Genomic DNA, 20,907 nt, shown 5'->3' on the forward strand with positions numbered 1-20,907 from the left:
TCTTTCTCCTGGGCTGGTTCCATTCTCTGTTAGCAGCTTTCCTTGACAACCATCCATCCCATGGCTCTGGCATCTTTAACATCTTGGGGTCCCCAAGTCATCTTCAGTTTCACAGCTTCTTGTTCCAATGTCTGGGATCCACACATGATCTTCTAGGCTCCTCCAAAGGGCTGGCATCACTTCGCCAGCCAAGCTCAGGTTGATCCACTCCACTGCCTCTGCTGTTCTTGGTTGTCATTCCATGGTACTGACATCTCTAATACACTGGGGTCTTCTGCTGCAACTAGGCTTCACCAATAGCCTCTCATAGGCTCTCTTCATGGTGCCAAGCCTCAGCTCCTTTGCATGACCCCTTCAGTCCTTGGCTGTCAACTACAACTGAGGCTGCACCTTCACCAACGGCCTTCCATGGCCTCTCAAGTGCCAAGCCTTGGCTGCTCTTCATGACCCCTTCATGCCTTCAAAACCAGTACCACCTGGGTGACTCTTACACATTATCAAGTACGGCTCCAGCACGAGGTACAACCTTGGCTACCTCTGGAACACAGCTTCTTTGTGGTCTCAGAAAACACTTCCCAGAAGATCTTACCTCGTTGATGCCAGTCTCTTCTTAATCACCACCAATTTCTTAGTTCCAGCTCACCAGCATCAATTGTCCCAGCAGTGCCTTCTATCCTGGACTCTAAAGCCAGATGCACACAGCTGAAACTGCCAGAGTTCTGCTGCTTCCAGGATCTGGAACGAGGCCCCTTGTTCTATTACGTTATCACCAGCTGCCTCTTTTACAACTCCTTGACTGCTAAGCTTGGCTGTCCTGGATCCTGCTCTGTAGATTGACCTTAAACTCAGAGATCTGCATGTCTGTCTCCTGTATTACAGGAAATAAAGGCATGTACCACCATGCCTGAATTTAAGCTTTTCTTCACCTAGAACCTGCTCTGTCTCAGGCTGGCCTTGAACTTAGAAATCTGTTTGGCTTTGCCTCCTGGGATTAAAGGTGCGCACCACCATGCCCGGATCTAACCTTAGCTGGGAAGGATCTTGCCCCAAAGTCACTTCCCCCTTGATTCAGTTTAATATTCCTGAACACAGGATTCAGCTCCATTTCACTTCCTGGTGCCCCTTTAATACTTGAACCATATATTTTATATTTTTCCTTTCTCATCTTGCTACACTTGTTTAAAATGTTCTTCATGTGACTTAACCAGAGAACAAAATCTATGATAGGCATTTCTAAGACTTCCTTTGTCAATGCAATTAATCTGAGTCTTTTCACCTTAGCCTCAGGCAGACTCTTCAGACAAGGGCAAAAGCAGCCACATTCTTCACCAAAATACCACAAAACCAGGCCCTAGGCCACACATTGACATTCTCCACTGAGACGCTTGATCTAGGTCCTCTCATTCAAATCACTCTCAGTAACCAAGTCTTCCATATCCCTACCAGGATGGCTCATTAAGCCCCATCTGAAGCATTCCACTGCTTTCCAAATCCAAAGTCCCCAAATCCACATTCTTCCAAACAAAAGCATGGTCAGGTCTGTCAGCAATACCCCAGGCCTTGGTACCAACTTCTGTCTTAGTTAGGGTTTTACTGCTGTGAACAGACACCATGACCAAGGCAACTCTTATAAAGGACAACATTTAGTTGGGGCTGGCTCACAGGATCAGAGGTTCAGTCCATTATCATCAAGACGGAAGCGTGGCAGCATCCAGGCAGGCAGGGTGCAGGGGGAGCTGAGAGTTCTACATCTTCATCTGAAGGTTGTTAGTGGAAGATGAACTTCCAGGCAGCTAGGGTGAGGGTCTTTTAGCCCACGCCCACAGTGACACACCTACTCCAACAGGGTCACACCTCCTAATCATGCCACTTCCTGGGCCAAGCGTTTATAAACCAACACAGGGGACCAAGTATTCAGTACCACCAATGGGGGACCAAGTATTCAGTACCACCAATGGGGGACCAAGTATTCAAATGCCCAAGACTATGGGGGGCATCTCATCCAAATCACCACAACTCTCACAGAGGAATCCAACAGCCACAGAGCTTATAGAGTGTATACTGGGCTTGAGGTGCTCTGAGACAGCAGGTCCTAGAGGCCGACAGTGCCAGCGAGGGAAGCGTGGCTCCACAGAAGACACAGGGGAAGCAGTTTGTGCAAGTCTGTGCAAGTCTGCGAGCACAGGGACATGGGGACTGCGGTCATCCCTGAAGCCTTGACTCCAGGGAGGGATGAAGCTACATGGGAAGTGTAAGGAAGGATGGTAGAGTGGGCTGGTCAGCGGTGGAGGCCGGACTCCTCTGCAGAGCTGCAGCAGAACATGGCTTCTCTGGAAGTGTTCACGGCAGAGTGGCAGGTATGAGCTTGGGGCCATCCGGGGAAGTAACATTACCAGGACAAGGAAGGTACTGGCAGTGTTTGGTGGCTGACTGGGGGTCTGAGTAACAGTGAACTACAAACAGTAACCCTTACGGGCCTCCTGGGGAACCCAGGACTTCGAGAGGAACGTGGGGTGGGGGGAGGTAAGGGCCCTATTTGTGGGAAGGTGGGGGCCGTGCTGCAGGAGGCCAGTAGGATGCCAAGCCCACTTTTGTCTGGTTCTGGGTGTGGGGCAGAGAGGACCGAGGTTCTGGTGGGGACTGAGAAGGCAGGTAGGGCAGGTGGAGGGGTCAGACATTCAGCAGGAAGCTGAGGAAGGAACAGGAGAGGCTGCTGGGGTGTAGCGAATGAAGACTGGGACAGCCACCTCACTCTGGATGCTTCTGGTCACACCTGTCCACATGAATTGTTCTGCTTAGCTGATCTTTTCCAATACAGGGTGTAGTCTCTAGAGGCTTTTGAGTTTTCTATTGTTTTGAGACAGGGTCTCATATATAGTCCAAGCTGGCTTTAAACTTGAGGCAATTCCCCTGTCTCTGCCTGAGCGGTGGACTTGTGTGTGGTCATACTTCTGCTCCTACAGGGACTTGCTCATCTCTCTGCTTAGCTCTCTGCATGATTCTGTGAGGTAGATTCCACAGGTCAGTAAGCTGAGGCAGACAGGTGGGACAATATGCCCCAGTCATGAGGGAACAGTGGGGCTGAGGCCACAACCCCAGATCTCTCAGCCTGGATTACAATGGTCTCCCTGCTGGCCACAGCCAGATCCATGTCATGGATCCTGAGGCACCTCCTTGTACACTGTTACACGTGACCATCTGACTCCCCAGGAGGTGGGTATTCCTCCTGTTTCTCCCACTGGGCTTTGAAAGGTCCCAAATATGCCTAAGGCCATAGAGCCTGCTAGTGAGGGCTTCATGACAACTGGGAACTTTCATCCCAGGGCCCTGGCCCGAGAGGGGAGTGGGCCCTGAGTTGTGTGCCTAGACCTCTTTCAGGGAGGAAGCTGCCACATTCCCATCAGCCTCTCTCCCCATCTCCTCTTGAGTACTGGAGTTTTTTTTTTTTTTTTCAAGGCTCCTTCAGGATCCCTGGAAGCTGTTTCTGCTAGCAGGAAGTGGCCCCTTCAGTGTGCTGGGTGGTGCCCAGTGTGGATAGTCTGCTGGACCCAAGACAGACTTCCAGTGACAAGGTCAAGAGTGGCTTTGGCCAGTATGCTTGGAAGCAGCCATCAAGCGCTGATGCTCTGACAGACGCCATCATCTCTTCACCGAGCAGAAAGGCACACAGGACATGTGTCTCTCTTCCCAGACAGGGGCCATGGTACAGAAGACATGGCAGCGTGTGCCACCAGCATGGGAGGGATTGCTTTGCTCATTCCCAGAGTCCTATCTTCCCTCCCCTGTCTCTACTCTGTCACAGATATGACAAAGCAGCAGTAACCTCAACCCGTGGAAATGGGGAGAAGGGAACTTGGGAATGGGTGGGTGTTATGGACCACGATCCAAGGTCTGCTGGTCCTCCGGTGTCCCTCAGAATTGAGTGGACGAGCCAGAGCGGGCAGGTGGCCACTCTCTGTGTCCTGCTTGGGTGACCAGGTGGGAGCAGATGCCTCGGGCCAGCCAGTGGGGATGGATGGAGATGCCTACTGACAACATGCAGTGAGGAAAGGTGAACCCTACCATATGCCCTTGCTCTGCCTCCAATACAGACTTGCAGCCAGGGTAGGAATGCATCGCTCACGGAAGAGCAGGCCGTACCTTGTGAACCTCCCTGACTTTCTTCCGCAGCTCGCTCTGCTGGTAGTGGAACTCAGTCTTGGTGATCGTCTTCTTGTCTACCTTGCTCTGCCCTTCAGCTTGGATGACGATGGCCTCCCTGCGGGAGACAGCCAGCTCCATGTCTCGGATCATCTTCTCCTGCTGCTTCAGTAGCTGCCCGTGCTTAACCTGGGGACACAAGACCGAGAGGCGAGGCAGGGCGCTGAGGGTGCGCAGCCCACGCTTCCAGGCTTGTCTGCCTTAACACTGGTGAGGTGTCAGGCATGCAGAGAGGGCCTCAAGGAGTGGGGGGGGGGGGGGACCTCGCACATTGATGGAGAAGGTGTGGATATTCTCAAAGACGGTGCAAAGGGATGGCCAGAGGCAGGAGGAAAGGAAGATGCAGGTGCCAGGTTCTATGCCAGGCGTGTTGAGAGGGCAGGTGGACTCTGTCTAGAGACGGGGGTGTGGTTAGCAATGTCGCGACTCTTTGGATGGGACCAAACAGTGACGCTTGAAGAAGCTGGATGGGGAGGGTATGGGGATAGAAGCTGGGGGCCCAGGGTGTGTGAGCATGGACCATGGGCGGCAAGAAACTGTCTAGAGCCACAGGAGTATTTATAGCTGGTTTAAATAAGCATATAGAATTGTGTGAGGGTTTCGAATGAATGAAGATGACTTAAAAACGGGGGAGCCGGGTGCTCAGCCTGCCAAGTGTTTGCCTTAGAAGAATAAAGATTTCGTTTTGATACTCAGAACTCACAGGCAAGTGTCAGGTGTGGTGGCGCACGCTTATAATCCCAGTGTTGGAGAGGTTGTGACGGCTGGGATCCATTGGCCAGCCAGGGCAAGCTAATTGGTGAGCTCCTGGCCAATGAGAGACCCTGTCTCAAAGGGAGTGACCGATGATGCTTCTGAAGATGTCCTGGCTTCGACTCACACAAGCACACACACATAAACACACACCATGTTCACACACAGATGTGCATACATGCACATACGTAAAACAAAACACAAGGACAATACATAAACAAGTGCCAACGACTGACAACACCGAGAGCCCGGCGTTGGTTCCTGGGAGGTAACAGGAACATGATGCTGTCACTTGACACGCGCATGAGCGATCTGACAGGCCTCCTTAAAGTTGAGAATTCATATACAACCTCTGGTAATCTAGTTTTCAGGAAGGGGGAGGAATATTTTTTTCAACGTTTGCTTTTATGCGTCCATTTGATTGGCCTAAGGACTGCCCAGATTATCTGTGTGTATCTGTAAGGCAGCCTGTAGAAGAGGTCATGCGCGAGCATGCGCAGCAGCATACTTGAGCCAAGAAGAGCCAGCCTCTTCAGTGGGCGTGGCTAGAAAGATGATGGGCGATGTAAACCTCAAAGGTTGGAGTCTGTTCCGAGGTGGAGCTGGAGCTGCACGGGCTCCTTGGTCTGTAGGTTTGGGCTTACTTTCGGTGCTGGCCCTCCTAAGTCTCTTATGGGAACATCGTTGTGTGCAGGCGCATTACTGATGGTATGGAGCTTGACTGGGTCTGCTTCTCTGGGAACCCCTCACTGGGTCTAAAAAAACTCCACTCAGCACAGGGAAGCAGGAGGAACCGGAAACGGGGGGCAAGGAGGGAGTGACGACAGACTTAGGGTTATAGGAGATTTAACAGGGACTTGTGGACAGAGCATGCCTTGGGTGACCACACCTCAATGCAGTAAGAAAAGGTTTCGGTGCTAACCTAGACAAAGGTGAACAGCCAGATGAATGAACCTCACCAGTTACCAATTTATCCATCGTCAATTACCAAACAGGCTGGGGAGGGGGTGGGGGTTGGAGTGGCTGTTAAAGGGCACTTGCTGCTCTTGCAGAGGTTCTTAACACCCACGTCAGGCGGTTCACAGCTGCCTGTAACTCCAGCTTTGGGGAGACGCTCTGGTTTCCTCAGGCTGCCTACGTGCATGTACCCCCATGCGAGCACACATACATATACACATAATAAAAAATAATAAAACATTTTTTGAGACAGAGTCTCATTATGTAGCTCTGGCTGTTAGACCAGACTGGCCTTGAATTCACAGAAATCCGCCTTCCAAGTGCTGACTATGCTTACCTTGCTCGTGGTGGGCTCAGTGGCTCTGTGTCGTAGGGTTTGGAACATAGTGAGGGTCACCTGGTAGGCAAGCCGGCAGTTATGATTGAAATGGCCTTGGATCTATCAACCTGGGCTCCAGCAATCAGCCTGTCACAGATGAGGCTGGGGTTGCATCTGTGCTGTTACAAGCTGCAGAAGAGTGTGTGTGCGAGTTTGTGGAGCTGGAGCAAACCAAGCCATCTGCGTGTGTGGAGGGAGGCACTGACCCTGTGAGTTTATTTAGTGATATGGCATGCAGCGATCTGGAGGCAGAGTGGGGGAGCCCCTCGGCTTCCCCCCCCCACCCCCCCAGAGACGGGGAGCTAGTTTGCTGCAACAATCACACGGTTTCCATGCTTTTCTTTTGAGACAGGGTCTCGTGTAGGTCAAACTGACTTTGATTTCTCTATGTAGCCGAGGATGACTTTGAACTCCTGATCTTCCAGCCTCCACCTCCCAAGTGCTGGGATTACAGGTCTGTACCACCATATCTAGCCTGCCTATGCTTTGAATATTAAATTGAGGATTTTTTTGTTGTTGTTGTTTTGTTTGTTTGTTTGTTTGGTTTTTTTTTTTTTTTTTTTTTTTTTTTTTTTTTTTTTGGTTTTTCGAGACAGGGTTTCTCTGTGTAGCCCTGGCTGTCCTGGAACTCACTCTGTAGACCAGGCTGGCCTCGAACTCAGAAATCCGCCTGCCTCTGCCTCCCAAGTGCTGGGATTAAAGGCGTGCGCCACCACTGCCCGGCAAGGATTTTTTAAATGTATTTTTTTTCTTTTTGATACAGGGTCTCACTATGTAGTTGAGGGTGGTCTTGAACTTGATGTCCCCTGGATGCTGGAATGGATTACAGACATAGATAGAGGTGATTGTCATTATATTTTAGGGATGCTAGATGTATTAATTACTTTCTTGCTGTGATGAAATATCTTAACAAAAAGTTAAAGGGGGTGGGGGGCACTTATTCTGGCTTGCAGTTCTGAGGGGTACAGTCTGTCGTGGCAGGGAAGGGAACAAGGGCTTGGCTGCTTGGTCATGCTGTGTCCACAGGCATTAAGGAATGCTGGTTCTGGGCTCCTTTCTCCTTTACTGAGTCCAGGAATATAGGGCAGACCACAATGGGGATCACGGCTAGGTGGCTCGTGCAACCTCAATTAACCTGATCTAGATGACCCCTAACAGGCACGCCCAGGGCTAACGAGTCTAGATGACCCCTCACAGACATTGGGTTCTAGGTGGTTGTAGGTCCTGTCAGATTGGCAGTCACTCATACACAAGTGCTTTCATGCCAAGCTATGCCCATCCTCAGCTCATGCATAACAGCTAAAGAGTGGCCACAGCCAGAGACCTTTCTTTACATAACAGGCACCACTAGAAAATGGTGTCACTTTGATTAGTTAATCTTCATTTTGTTTTGTTTTTCAAGACAGGGTTTCTCTGTGTAGCCCTGGCTGTCCTGGAACTCACTCTGTAGACCAGGCTGGCCTCGAACTTAGAAATCCACCTGCCTCTGCCTCCCAAGTGCTGGGATTAAAGGCGTGCGCCACCACTGCCTGGCTGAAATTAGTTAATCTAATTGATTAGTTGATCTATTTTTTTTAAAGTGGCTTGATCTTCAGGTTTTTGTTTTAAGAGTTATTTATTTCATGTATGTGAATCCACTATAGGTGTCTTCAGACACACCAGAAGAGGGCATCAGATCCCATTACAGACGGTTGTGAGCCACCATGTGGTTGCTGGGAATTGAACTCAGGACCTCTGGAAGAGCAGTCAGTGCTCTTAACCTCTGAGCCATCTCTCCAGCCCTGATCTTTTTTCTTTTCTTAATTTAAATCTTTACTCTCTGTTTACGGGCATCCTGCCTGCCTGCCTGCATGTCTTTACATCATGTGCGTGCCTGGTACCCATGAAGGCTGGCAGCGGACACCTGATCCCTGGAACTGAAATTACAGGCAGTTGCGAACTGCCATGTGGGTGCTGGGAATCAAATCTGGAACCTCTGGGAGAGCAGCCAGTGCTCTTGACCACTGAGCCACCTCTCAGCCACTAATGGCTCTTATTTTTGTCTTTAAGGTCTTGAACCTTAAACTGATGGTCACTTGTGATTTAGTGAAGTCGAGATACACCTCAGAGATGGAATGAGTGCCCTCTGGACCTGGTTTTCTCAGCTGTTTTTTTGAGACAGTCTGTTACCCTGGCTAGCTTGGAACGCGCTGTTTAGACCAGGCTAGCCTCAAATTGCCGGTATTACTGATGTGTACACCAGCCCGTATGAGGCTGTTTGTCCCACAGTGGGATTAGCAGGCTGGGAAACCCGGCTTTACAACCAGTATTTGAAAAGATCAGAGGGCCTTGGTTGCTTTGACTTGAGATAAAACATTTTATGAGGTGGTGTGTATCTCCTGGCTGTCTTAGGATTGATTACATTCTGCACGGTGCAGGCAGATCCTGGTGTGAGAGTCGGGTGGTGACACACACAGTCTGCAGCCATGTTTGCTAGTGTGTAGCGTGCGGCAGCAGGTCTCCCCCGGGAATCTCCCGCGGCGCTGGGACAGCTCACCTTCATCCTATGGATCTCTGCCTTCATGGCTCGGATCTCCGTCTGCCCGGTCTCAGAGTCCACAGAGTTACGCATCTCCTTGGCCAGTTGGATTTTTTTCTCCCAGAGCATGATCTGGTGTCTTTGGAAGTAGAAGAGGCAGTGTCAGAGGCAGAGTGGTTTTAGTTGGGGTGACAGAAACCCCACCTCTGCCCAGGGCTTAGAGCACAGCTGTGCACATACCAAAGCCAGAAGATGTCGGGTTTCCTGCTGAATACATTCTTCAAGTATTCTCAGGAGACAAGGTCTCTCTCACACACAGCTCTATCATCTGGGGCTGTGGCACACCTGGCCATTGCCTGGCTTACATGGGTGCTGGGGACTTGAACTCAGGTCTTCATGCTTAGTGGCAAGCTCCCTCATCCACTGAGCCAGCTCCCTGCTTTTTTTCTTTTCTACCCTCAATGCTTGGTTATAGTGTAAAATACTTAGGGTTGGGTTTGTATATTGCTTTTTTTTTTTTTTTTTCATAGAAATTAGATTAACTTTATAAAGTTTTATCTCAAAGAAACCGCTCGATACCCAGAGGCAATTGGCCTGGCTGGTGGTTCTGTGGTTCTCCTGGGCCTTCAGAGGTAATCCAGTGGTGCCAATATTTGGAAGCCATCCCTCCCTACAGGCTCTTCACAAGCCTGGTGACCTTTTGGCACACGCCCCCTACTCACTCGGCCTCCACTAGGCTGTTGAGGAGGGTGGCCTTTTCCTCAGAGAGTTCTTTCAGCTTTTCCTGCATTTGGATGGTCTCTCTTTCTGCGTCCTGTGGGGATCAAGGAGAGATGTGGGGAAGGCTCAGGGCTGTGGCCCCTAGAGCCCCTCAGGACCCTCGAGGCCTCAGACCAACAGCCAGATCCCTCTGCAAGCCACTCTAGGGAGGCTGCCCAGATGGAGGACCTGCGTGCCCAGGAGAGGGCTGGCTCTCCACCACACCTGCTGCGCCTGAGGGTACGGTGGGTGGGACTGACCTTCAAGGTGCGCACGAACTCGGTCTCGGCCACTACGTTGCTCTGCTGCAGCAGTTCCGAATTGCACCGGTTCTTGTCCAGTAGCATGTTGAGCTTGCTCAGGTCGTTGTCCAGGTCCCTCATGTGGCGGCTCACTATCTTTTGCTCCCTCTTCTCATGCTCAATCTTGTCTGCAGGGGACAGGCGAGTGGAGGGATGATGGAGGGTTAGAGGGTCTCAGTAGGCAGCAGCCATGTCCTCCTGTGGCTCCTTCCTGCCCAGCCTGACTCAACCAGGTGCCCCTCCACAGATTGGGGAATAGGGGGTGTCTCTTCCTGGACTTTCTTTTCCAAAGCCTGATCCCTGGAGGGAACTGCAAGGACCAAGTGCTGTAGAAGCGCAGATGGGGAGCAGGGGTGGGTGGAGCCGAGAGCAGGGGTGGGTGGAGCCAAGAGCAGGGGTGCGTGGGGTCAGACGCTCTGGGTATCTGGGGAAGGCAGGATGGGAAGGAGAAAGAACAAAAGATGTTCTTGCCTCTTTTTTTGGTGGAAAAAAAAAAGCAGGGTACAGGACGCACACAATTCCGCTGTTCATTGCCATTCCCACACCAGTGTCCTTGGCTGGCTCAGAGCTTTGCATGTGTTATCTTTGTCCCAGTTGATCTCACCCACGGGGTACGGGGCTTTGCATCCAGCTAGCTCTGCCTTCCCACACTTCTCTTCCCCTCCGTGCCAGGCAGCCTTACACTTGATCCTGCCCAGCAGCTACGTAGTTGTGAGGAGCTAACGGCTCTGAGGGGATGCGGTGGGCTCTCTGGGAAGTGGGCCGGACTTTTTGGAGAAGACCTAACTGGACCACATGGGATGCAGGAAGTCCCAGTCAGGTGCTGTGTGTTGGTGGTGACCCTGGCAGGCCCTGGGGTCTCAGACGCAGCTGGTGAGGCTGCTGTTGTAAGGTTTCTCCTGAGTACAGGGTCAACCTGGTGGGACCCACCACATTGAGTGGCTAAGGGTTTTCAGCTGTGCTTCTGAGGTCTGTGGTGGGCGGGAACAGAAGGCTCTAGTTAGGGGCGGGGTTGATGAGATCGGGTGCTTTTGTCTGAGTTCCGCAGTTCCCTTGAAGGAGTGTTTTGTTCCCATGCCCCACAGACCTCGGGAGCACAGGTGAAAAATGCTGACAGGCTAGGTGGCTTCAGCATTTTCGTGGCTTGCTTTGTCTTTGTTTTGAAACAGGGTCTTTCTATGTAGCCCGGGCCAGCCTCAAACTTACAGGCTCCGCCCACCGGCTGCTGGGGTTACAGGTGTGTGCCGCCTGGCCTGGGCTTCACCTTCGCGTGGCTGGAGGAGCACTAGTGGAGGAGCTTAGCGCTGTGTAGTCCCTGCCCCAGAGCGCCCCAGGCTCACTCTCTATGCGAAGCTTCTTTTGCTCCATGATGTGCACCTCCTTCTTCAGTTGGTCCACGGACACCAGCTGCTCCTCGCGCTCATGCGTGACCTGGACCAGTTCCTGCTGCAGTCGCAACCAGGTCATCTGCGCCTCGGCCACTCCGGTGTTCAACTCTTCCGTCAGCTTCGACAGCCTTTTGATCTCCAGTTCCAGGGGTCCAGCTTCTTCCCCCTGAGGGAGATTTAATCATAGTGAAGCATGAGCCTTGGGATCCACGAGTGTGCATTTATTATTATTACTTATGTGTGGTGTATATATGTGTGTGTGTGTGCCTGCTTGTGTACCCACGGAGGTGAGGTTTCCACACTGAGTGTTTGTTAGCTTGTTCAGACAGGGTTTCCTGCTGAAACTGTTAACTCACTGGCTGGTTAGACTGACTGGCCAGCAGGTCACAGTAATCCTCCAGCCTCCTTCCCAGCCCTGGGGTGCAGAGGCCCCATGGTTGACTTTTATTGTGGGTGTGGGGTGACCCCATAGCTTTGCTGACTGAGCTAGCTCCCCGAAGGCCTTCTTTTCGAGTGGGCTATGGATAACCATGACTCAAGGCATTGACTCTAGGGGCCCAGGGAATCCTCATGAGTGGGCACCGCTTGACCCACAAGGAGACTGTATACTGTCCTCTGACCCCAGATCGTCAAGGTTTAAGGCTTCTTCAGCACCACGTCTTTCTGAGTTACTTGAGTTGAAGCCCACAGTCCGCCCTCAGATAACAGGTGCCTGGGAGACAGGTGGCCTCAAATTCATTAGGACACATTTCCTAGGGCACTAGTTAGTAGGTCAAGTCCAGGCCGCCAACTATGTGTCAGTGTGGCTCACAAGCCATTAAGAAAACCAAAAGACTCCAGATGTGGTGGCACACAGCATTCATAAGCTGAGGTGGCAGGAGGACCTCACGGTCTAAAAACAAAATCAAAAGAAGGCCCAGGCCAGATGTGAATGATGTGAAATCCGGTTCCAGTTGCGGGGGCGGGGGGAGCAGCTGTGTCACCCAGCCCAGCCTAGACCCTTTCCTTCCTGGTCTCGTGTGGGTCATGTACGATGGCCATGGTGGCAGCACGCATGCGCGCACGGACGCTTCACTGCTGTGATGGGGGAGGGGAGGGAGAAGAGGTGCCCACTGTCTGTGAGCTCCGGGGTCTCGGCTCACCCCCAGCACGGACACCATCTGCTCCAGCTGCTTGTTGAAGAAGTTGATGAGGCTCTGCTTCCTCTCGATGAGGATGGTGCGCCGGGCGATCTCGCTCTCGCTGTTGGTGATGAGTTCGTTGAATCTCTTCACCTCCTTGTCCAGCTCCGCCAGCGTCTTCTTGTGCATGTCTACTTTGCAGTTGGTGTTGGTGATGTCCAGTGTGGCCTGGGCGATGTCGCCGTCGATTTTTGAAAGGTGTGTCACCTGAGGGCACGAAGGGCAATACTAGGTGTGAGCGTTCTCTGCCATTTGGCCTCGCTAGACCGCTGTGAACCTGACAAGAATTCCACGGGTATACTGGAGAGATCCCTGCATGCACTCCGGAGGAAGCTAGCTGGCCCTGCATCTCCAGGACCTGCAAGGACCACCACAAAGCACAGGGGCCCTGCTTACCCAATGGAGAGCACTTGCATACAAGAAAGTGTTGTTGAGGCACATGCCTGTGATCCCAGCTCATGGGATGCTGAGGGGATGTCAGTGTGGGCTACAGAAGACTCTCTCTCTCTCTCTCTCTCTCTCTCTCTCTCTCTCTCTCTCTCTCTCTCTCTCTCAAAAAAGTTCTGCACTGTGTCCAGGCGGAACACAACCCTCTGCTACCCAAGGAAAGCAGCCTGGCCACCTGGGGGACCCCAGGACCTCCACACTGCCTCTGAGTTTGTGATGAGACTCTGCATCGACACCCTTCTCCCCTTCTTCCTGCATCAGCTCCAGACAAAATGTGACTGCCACCTTCTGATCCTCTCCCCAGACAGGTTCCCCCCCTCCCGCACCTGTCACCAGTGCATAGGACTTTTGAGTACCCTGTGTCCCCTTTCAAGGGCTCCACTGCTGTTAGAAAACCATGGTAACACACAAAATTGCTAGCCTAAGACTCTTTACTGCCCTCTGGTGGGAAGAGGTGGTGATGGTTCACGTACAGTCTAGGATGGGGCAGTGTGACATAAGACTGGCCTGTGCAGCCAGGGGGGCAGGCAGGCTACTTCACACCATGCCCCCTAGAGTTTCAAAACTACCTGGAACCACCTTTTCTTGCTGCCTGCCCTGCTCCCAAGGAAAGGACATTCCAAGGAGATCCAGCTGGGCCGTATATGCATTAGCTGCTGCCAGCTGTGTCCAGTCAGAGCCGAAATGAGCCCCCCTCCTGCCAGGGTGTGTGTGAGTCACGGATGCCAAGGCTGCGAGACAAGCGGCTGTCCTTTTAGGAGGACAAGTGGCAACGGCCACGTCTACTCCTGACAAGTGGTCACCATGAAAGAAACAGTGGCTGGCTACTGGGCAGGTCCAATCCTCTGCCACCTTGGAGAGAGCAGAAAAGACAGCTGAGCCCCCAGGGCCTAGCCAGAGGAGTGCTCAGGTTCTCACGGGAGCTGGATTCAAGACTTAACTGAAGAGACACTCCTGTCTTCCTCATCTCCCAGTTTCCAGGACGGAACCTGAGAGCCTGGGCTGGGGTATATCTGCACGGCGTGAGGCGGCTGATAATACAGACAGGACCAGGCTCTCTTCCTAAGACTATGTGGTGTGAGAAGATAACAAAGCAGCCCTCCTGTGAGGATGTGTAGTCAGCCAGACACAGGTGGCAGTGCTCCCTTAGTGGGTGGAGCAATGTCCTCCTCAGGGCCATTCAAGACAGAGATTCCAGAGGGATCCTACCGTGTGAAGAAATGAAGAGGGGAAAAAAATGAGCAGGGTGTGTGGGCTCACCCCATAACCCAGCACTTGAGGGGCGGAGGCATGCAGACAGCTATGGGTCTGGGGCCGGCATGTGCTCCGTGGTAAATCCTGGGAAAATCGGCTCCAGAGAAAGACCAGTCTCAAAAAATAAAATGAAACAGAACTGTGTCACAGTTCACTGTAACTAATAAAAGACGTATTTGATTGGACCTGAAACCAGATATTTAACAAGATTGCAGTGTTAGCATGAGTGTGTGTGTGTGTGTGGGGGGTGTAAATGTGTGCAGAAGAAATGTAGACAGGGTTTCCTGGACAGCAGAACTACAGCCTCTTACTGTTTTCACTGTGTCTTTCTGTATTCTTTCCTGCTTCCTCCTCTCCTCCCCGACCCGTGCTGGGCACCCGGGGTGCATGCATGCTCCCCAGTTGTTGTTTTTTTAACAGTAAGAAATTCTTAGCTGGACGTGTCATCCCAGCTGCTCAAGAGACTAACGAGCCATGCTGATCTCACATTTGAGCCTAGCCTGGGCTGCAGCATAAGTTCAAGGTCAGCCCAGGCAACTTAGCGAGACACTGTCTCAAAACAAAGAGATGTCTTGGGGAGCCTTGCAGTAATTCTTAGAGTCTCACATGCATCCTGTCTCAATAAACTGGGTGTGGTGGCCCAGGCCTATAAGCCTATAAGAGGTGGAGCAGGAGGGTCAGAAATTCAAGGTCTCTCTCTCTCTCTCTCTCTCTCTCTCTCTCTCTCTCTCTCTCATTCTCTCTGTCTCTCTCTCTCTCTCTCTCATTCTGTCTCTCTCTCTCTCTCATTCTCTCTGTCTCTCTCTCTCTCTCATTCTGTCTCTCTCTCATTCTCTCTCTCTCTCTCATTCTCTCTGTCTCTCTCTCTCTCTCTCTCTCTCTCTCTCTCTCTCTCTCACACACACACATACACATACATACACACACACACACACACAGCAGTGGGTTTGAGGCTATCTGGGGCAACGTGACACCCTGTCTTAAGGAAGGAAAAGGACGAGGAGGGAGGGCCGCGGGTCTCTTCAGCCGTGCGTCACTAGCCTGGCATTGGCTCCATCTCTAGCCCTGCAGAAAGTAAATTAATTAAATAATTAATTAAAATAAATGATAGGGCTGGGTGTGATGGCCCTCATCTTTAGGCCCTGCACTTGGGAAGGCAGAGTCGGGCAGATGTCTGAATTTGAGGCCAGCTTGGTCTACATACCAACGTCCAGGATGGCCATAGCTACATAGAGAAACCTCATCTCAAAAACAAACAAAACAAAACAAAACAAAAAGCAAAAATAAATAAATAATTATAGAAAGTATTCCCCCCCCCCCCAAACTGCTCACGTCTCTGGCTCCAGCCCAGCCCCTGCTCTGTCTGCTGCAGCTACCTACCAGGTTGGTGTTTTCCTTTTGAAGCTTCCGAAGGAGCTGGTGAAAGTACTTGGTCATCTTGCTGGAGGTCCCGTGTTCCTGCAGCTTGTCCAGGATGGACAAGTCCATCTTTTGCCGTAGCTCCTGCTCCTGATGGACAGCCTGGCGGGCGACCTGGAGTTCGCTCAAGACTGCTGAGTGTTCCTGTCGAGAGCCATGGGTAGGTTGTGCCCATGGATGTCCTCCTGTGGGCTGGCTGAGGGCAGAGGCTGGGGTTGGGGGCCACGGCTCACCACATAGCCCTTGTTGAGCATCTCCTCCGTGTCCTGCAGGGCGAGCTGGTATGTGTTAAACTCGGTCTGCAGAGCCTCTTGCTTGCTTAAGCACTGGGTGGTCATTTTCTGCACCAGCGTGGCCTCTGTCTCTGCGCGGTTCAAGAAGCGGGCCAGCTTCTCGTTCTTCTCTTCCTCCTGCATGATGGACTTCTTGTAGGCTTCGATCTCACTGTCTATGGACTTCACCTGATGCTCACATTCCCTGAAAAACCACAGGAGTAAAGTCTGTTACAGGCAAGCTGGTCACAGCTGAGACACTGGAGGCTCGGGGTACATGGCTGTCTGCCACTCAGGAGTTTCAATGAGTAGATTCCATGCACAGAGAGATAATTTGGGTGCCAACTTTTTTTTTAAGTTTTTTTTTTTTTTTTATGTATATATGTGAGCACACTGTAGCTGTCCTCAGACACACCAGAAGAGGGCATCAGATCCCATTGCAGACGGTTGTGAGCCACCATGTGGTTGCTGGGACTTGAACTCAGGACCTCTGGAAGAGCAGTCAGTGCTCTTAACCTCTGAGCCATCTCCCCAGCCCGGGTGCCAACTCCCAACTGCTATTTATTTCTGTATGTGTATCTTCTAAGTTTGTTTTTCCGTTGCTGTGATAAAACACCGACCAAAAGCAACTTGGGGAGGAAAGGGTTTGCTTGATTCACAGGTTATGTACCGTCCATTATTAAGGGAAGACAAGGCGGGAACCTGGAGGCAGGAACTGGCTGAAGCAGAGGCCATGATGGAACGCTGCTGACTGGCTTGCTCAGCCTGCTTCCCTCCATGATCCAGGAATGCCAGTGCAGCTGTGGCGTGGTCCTGGGAATATAAGTTTGTGTGCACCCTTAACTGCAGAGGTGGCTCAGTGGTTAGGAGCACTGGCTGTCCTTCCAGAGGATCCAGGTTCGATTCTCAGCACCCACATGGTGGCTCACAATCATCCATAGCTCCAGTTCCAAGGGACCAGATGTCTTCTGGCCTTTGTGTATACTGCACATATGTGCACTGCAGAGACATACATGTAGGCAAAACACACATCTACACTAAATACATAAATAGGCAAATAAATTTTTAGCTAGATGTGGTGACACATATCTTTAATCCCAGGACTCAGGAGACAGAGGCAGGCAGGCAGGTCTCTGTGAGTTTGAGGCCAGCCTGGTCTACATAGCAAGCTCCAGGATGCTCAGAGCCACATGGACCGACTGTCTCAGAAAACCTTTCACCTGGCCTTTTTACATGGGTTCTGTGGGGCTGAACTCAGGTCCTCATGCCTGTGCAGCCTGCATTTCCCTAGCCAAGACATCTCTCTGGCCCTTGACAACTTTTCTGGTGGTATCAACAGGACCAGTGATGGGACCTGTTGAGAACCCAAGCTTACAAGTCTTTGATGTTATGATTATGAGGGGAAAGGAATGAATCCGAGGGCCAGGTGTTGTTCTGGGAGGTTCACCTGCCCGTCAGGATGCTGTTACCCTGTTCTCAATGCAGACATTGAAGTTCAGTTCACTAAGTCACCTGTCTGAAGTCCCCAGCTCACGTGGTGGCTGGGGTTGACAGTGGGGTCCAGAGCTCACGGTGAGGCTGGGGTTGACAGTGGGGCCCACAGCTCACGGGGTGGCTGGGGCTGACTGTGGGGCCCACAGCTCACGTGGTGGCTGGGGCTGACTGTGGGGCCCACAGCTCACGGGGTGGCTGGGGCTGACTGTGGGGCCCACAGCTCACGGGGTGGCTGGGGCTGACAGTGGGGCCCACAGCTCACGGGGTGGCTGGGGCTGACTGTGGGGCCCACAGCTCACGGGGTGGCTGGGGCTGACTGTGGGGCCCACAGCTCACGGGGTGGCTGAGGCTGACTGTGGGGCCCACAGCTCACGGGGTGGCTGGGGCTGACAGAGGGGTCCACTTCAACTTCTCTGTTCTCCATGGCACTCCCCTATGGAAAGTTCATAATCCACCTCAAATTTTAAAGACACAGATGCTGAGCCTGCTGGGCAGGGCAGGCCCGTCATTCCAATTGCCCTTTGTCTCAAAACTGACTTAGTGTGGTGGCACACACTCATGATCCCACACCTAGGAGGCAGATGTAGGTTAGCTGTACTTTTAAGACTGGCTGGGTCTACAGAATAAGGCCTGCTTCAACAATAATAGACAGACAGACAGACAGACAGACAGACAGACAGACGAGGATATAACCCAGTTGTAGAGAACTTGCCTAGCATGCATGGAGTGCTGGGTTCCATGCCCAGAGTCACTAGACAAGCAACTTCCCCAACACATGCATCCTGGGGACAGAAGCTGAAACTTTATTTGTGTGAAACTTTACTCCCGTTCATCCTGACAATTCCAGTGTCAGTATCTTACCTTTCTTATTTAAAACAAGAATTCTAAGAGCCCTATCCATGGCTGGTCTGGGGTTCACTATGTGTAGACCAGGGTGGCCTTGAACTCACCACTATGCCTGGCCAGACAGTGAACAGTGAAATGGCCTGTTGGTGTCTGCCAAGCAGGCTCACCTGATTTTGTTTGTTTCTGTCATTTTAGGGGAAATATTCTCACTATGATGCCCAGGTTGGCCTTGAATTCCTAGGCCCATGTGATCTTATCAAAAGATGGCCTCCCAGCTTCTGGGGTCTTGGCATGTCAGCTACAGTTAGAAGCAGAAGCCCATTTACTGGTTATGTGTACATGTATGTACACAGATTGCTAAAATCTCCACCTGACATTCTGGGGGTGCATATTTTAAATTTCAGAGTGTTGGCAGTGGTGGGGACACCTTCAATCCTGCATTCAGCAGGCAGAGGCAGGTAGGTCTCTGAGTTTGAGGCCTGCCTGGTCTATAGAGCAAGTTCCAGGGCAGCCAGGACTACAGAGTGAGGCTGTTTCAAAAACAAGCAAGCAAAACCACAAAAATACAAGATGTTTACTTTCCCCACAGTCTAACTAGTTTGAGCTTAGCAGGTGACAGACAATATGCAAGATGCCAGGACTTTAAAATGTCACTGGGCGTGTGTGACCATCACAGTCCTCTTTGGCACTGACTACAAATGGCTTTGAAAGCCAGAAGCTCCTGACTTGATAATAATATTGAAAAGTTGTGTGGCTGCACCCAGCAGTCAAAACAAGCTCAGACGTGGCCACACAGCAGTCAGAACAAGCTCAGACGTGGCCCACACAGCAGCCTAAAGTCATGAAGTATGACAACCCTCTACCCCCAGCATCTGAGTGGGAAGCACCCGGGAGCCTCTCAGCAAACACCGGGTAACTGGGGTGCTGCTCCAGTGACTCAGGGACAGCTCTAGGCAGAGGAGAAAGGCTCAGGGTAGCATACTGTGTTGAAAGACGGGGGTGTTTCATGGACAGCATGGAGTACATAGTTGTTTGTAGGCCAGGTAGAACTACACAGTGAAATCCTGTCTTAAATACACACACACACACACACACACACACACACACACACACACACAAGCTTATACACACATGTGCACTCACAGATACACATATACATGTGTGCACACACCACTCACACACATACACAGACACACACATGCTTATACACACATGTGCACTCACACAGATACACATACACATGTGTGCACACATACAAACACATATACACACCACACACACATACACAGACACACACATGCTTACACACATACACACATGTGCACTCACACAGACACACACACGTGCACACAGACACATAGAAACACACACATACACACATGTGGCCATACATACAAACACACACACACACACACCATACACATGCACACACAGATACACAGATATACACATGTGCACACACACAGAAACACACATACACATATATGTGACCACACACAAACACATACACACGTGCACATACACATGTGAAACAAACCAACAGCAACAACAAAAACTGCAGGAAGGCAGAGAGAAGCCGGCTGCACCCACCCAGCTGCACCCACCCAGCTGCACCCACCCAGCTGCACCCACCCAGCTGCACCCACCCAGCTGCACCCACCCAGCTGGTCTTGGCTCCTCTGCCCGTGTATTTAAGGTGAAAACAACCTTTGTGTATAATTTCCCTGGACAGCTCCTCAAGGCTACCTTTGGCTTAGTATTGCTGACTGAAAAACAAAAGCAAAACCAAAAAACCAACAGAAATGGATATTTTAAATCCAATATTATCCACATTAAAAAGTCTCGTGTTTTCGTTTGTTTGTTAAGTGAGCTGTCACACACACACACCTTTTGCTCCTGGTACAGGGAATGGAGCCTGGACTCTATGCATGCGAGGCAGGCCATCTCCGCTAAGCTGCACCCCTGGCCTTTATTACTTCTTTACAAAATTATATATATATATATTTGTGTGTGCCTGTGCGCGTGCACGTGTGCCTGTCTGTCTCTGTATGTGTGTGTGCATCTGTCTGTCTCTCTCTGTGTCTGTCTCTGCACGTGTTTGTATCTGTGTGTGTCTCTGCATGTGTGTGTGTGTGTCTGTTTCTCTGTGTGTGTGTGTCTAGGTGTGCATGTGCACTCACAGGTGTTCAAGGAGACCAGAAGAGGGCGCTGAACCTCCAGGAGCCACAGTTATGGGTGGTTATGAGCTGCCTGACGTGGGCACTGGGAACTGAACTTGGATATTCTGGGAGCACAACATGCTCTCTTAACTTCTGAGCCATCTTCCCAGCACTCAGTGCCTAGTAGGCCAGCTACAGCCGCTCTTTGTCTCATGCCCTCTATGGGTGCCAAGGCAGAGAGGACCAGCCTGTGAGCCATGAGTGAGCCACCTTTGGAATCAAATTCCTATCACTTGGGGACTTCTGGTTACTCCTTCCTCTTGTGGGAATTGAAATGGGATTTTGGCGGGAACTCAGCCCCAGGGCAGAACAATCCAGAACAACTGGGGAAGGGCTGGGGTTTCTTGCTTGGAATGGTGAGACTGAAGGGGCACCTTTGTCTCCCACAGACAAACATCTCTTTCTGACATCCAGCCTGGAAGCCTGACCTGGGGACTTAGCTTCTCCCGGTGCTGGGGACACCGAAGGATGGAGATGAGGAGGGGTCCTGATGCTGCTCCTGTATGGAGCAGTTCTGCT

At 51.5% G+C, this 20,907-nt stretch overlaps 1 protein-coding gene across 2 annotated transcripts in view; it reads right to left on the reverse strand.

Moving 5' to 3' along the window:
- The window catches only part of Ccdc40 (coiled-coil domain 40 molecular ruler complex subunit), a 39,924-nt gene that overhangs the window by 3,003 nt on the left and 16,014 nt on the right, over window positions 1–20,907 (reverse strand). For both annotated transcript variants that reach the window (XM_076935367.1, XM_076935366.1), the window contains exons 11-18: window positions 15,791–16,034; window positions 15,519–15,701; window positions 12,399–12,644; window positions 11,209–11,422; window positions 9,827–9,996; window positions 9,530–9,621; window positions 8,826–8,946; window positions 4,141–4,329 (exon numbers count right to left, since the gene is read on the reverse strand). In XM_076935367.1, the coding sequence (XP_076791482.1) occupies window positions 4,141–4,329; window positions 8,826–8,946; window positions 9,530–9,621; window positions 9,827–9,996; window positions 11,209–11,422; window positions 12,399–12,644; window positions 15,519–15,701; window positions 15,791–16,034 (1,459 nt within the window). The remainder of the gene's footprint in view (window positions 1–4,140; window positions 4,330–8,825; window positions 8,947–9,529; window positions 9,622–9,826; window positions 9,997–11,208; window positions 11,423–12,398; window positions 12,645–15,518; window positions 15,702–15,790; window positions 16,035–20,907) is intronic.

Source organism: Arvicanthis niloticus, chromosome 6, assembly GCF_011762505.2.
Source record: "Arvicanthis niloticus isolate mArvNil1 chromosome 6, mArvNil1.pat.X, whole genome shotgun sequence".
NCBI lineage: Eukaryota > Metazoa > Chordata > Mammalia > Rodentia > Muridae > Arvicanthis > Arvicanthis niloticus.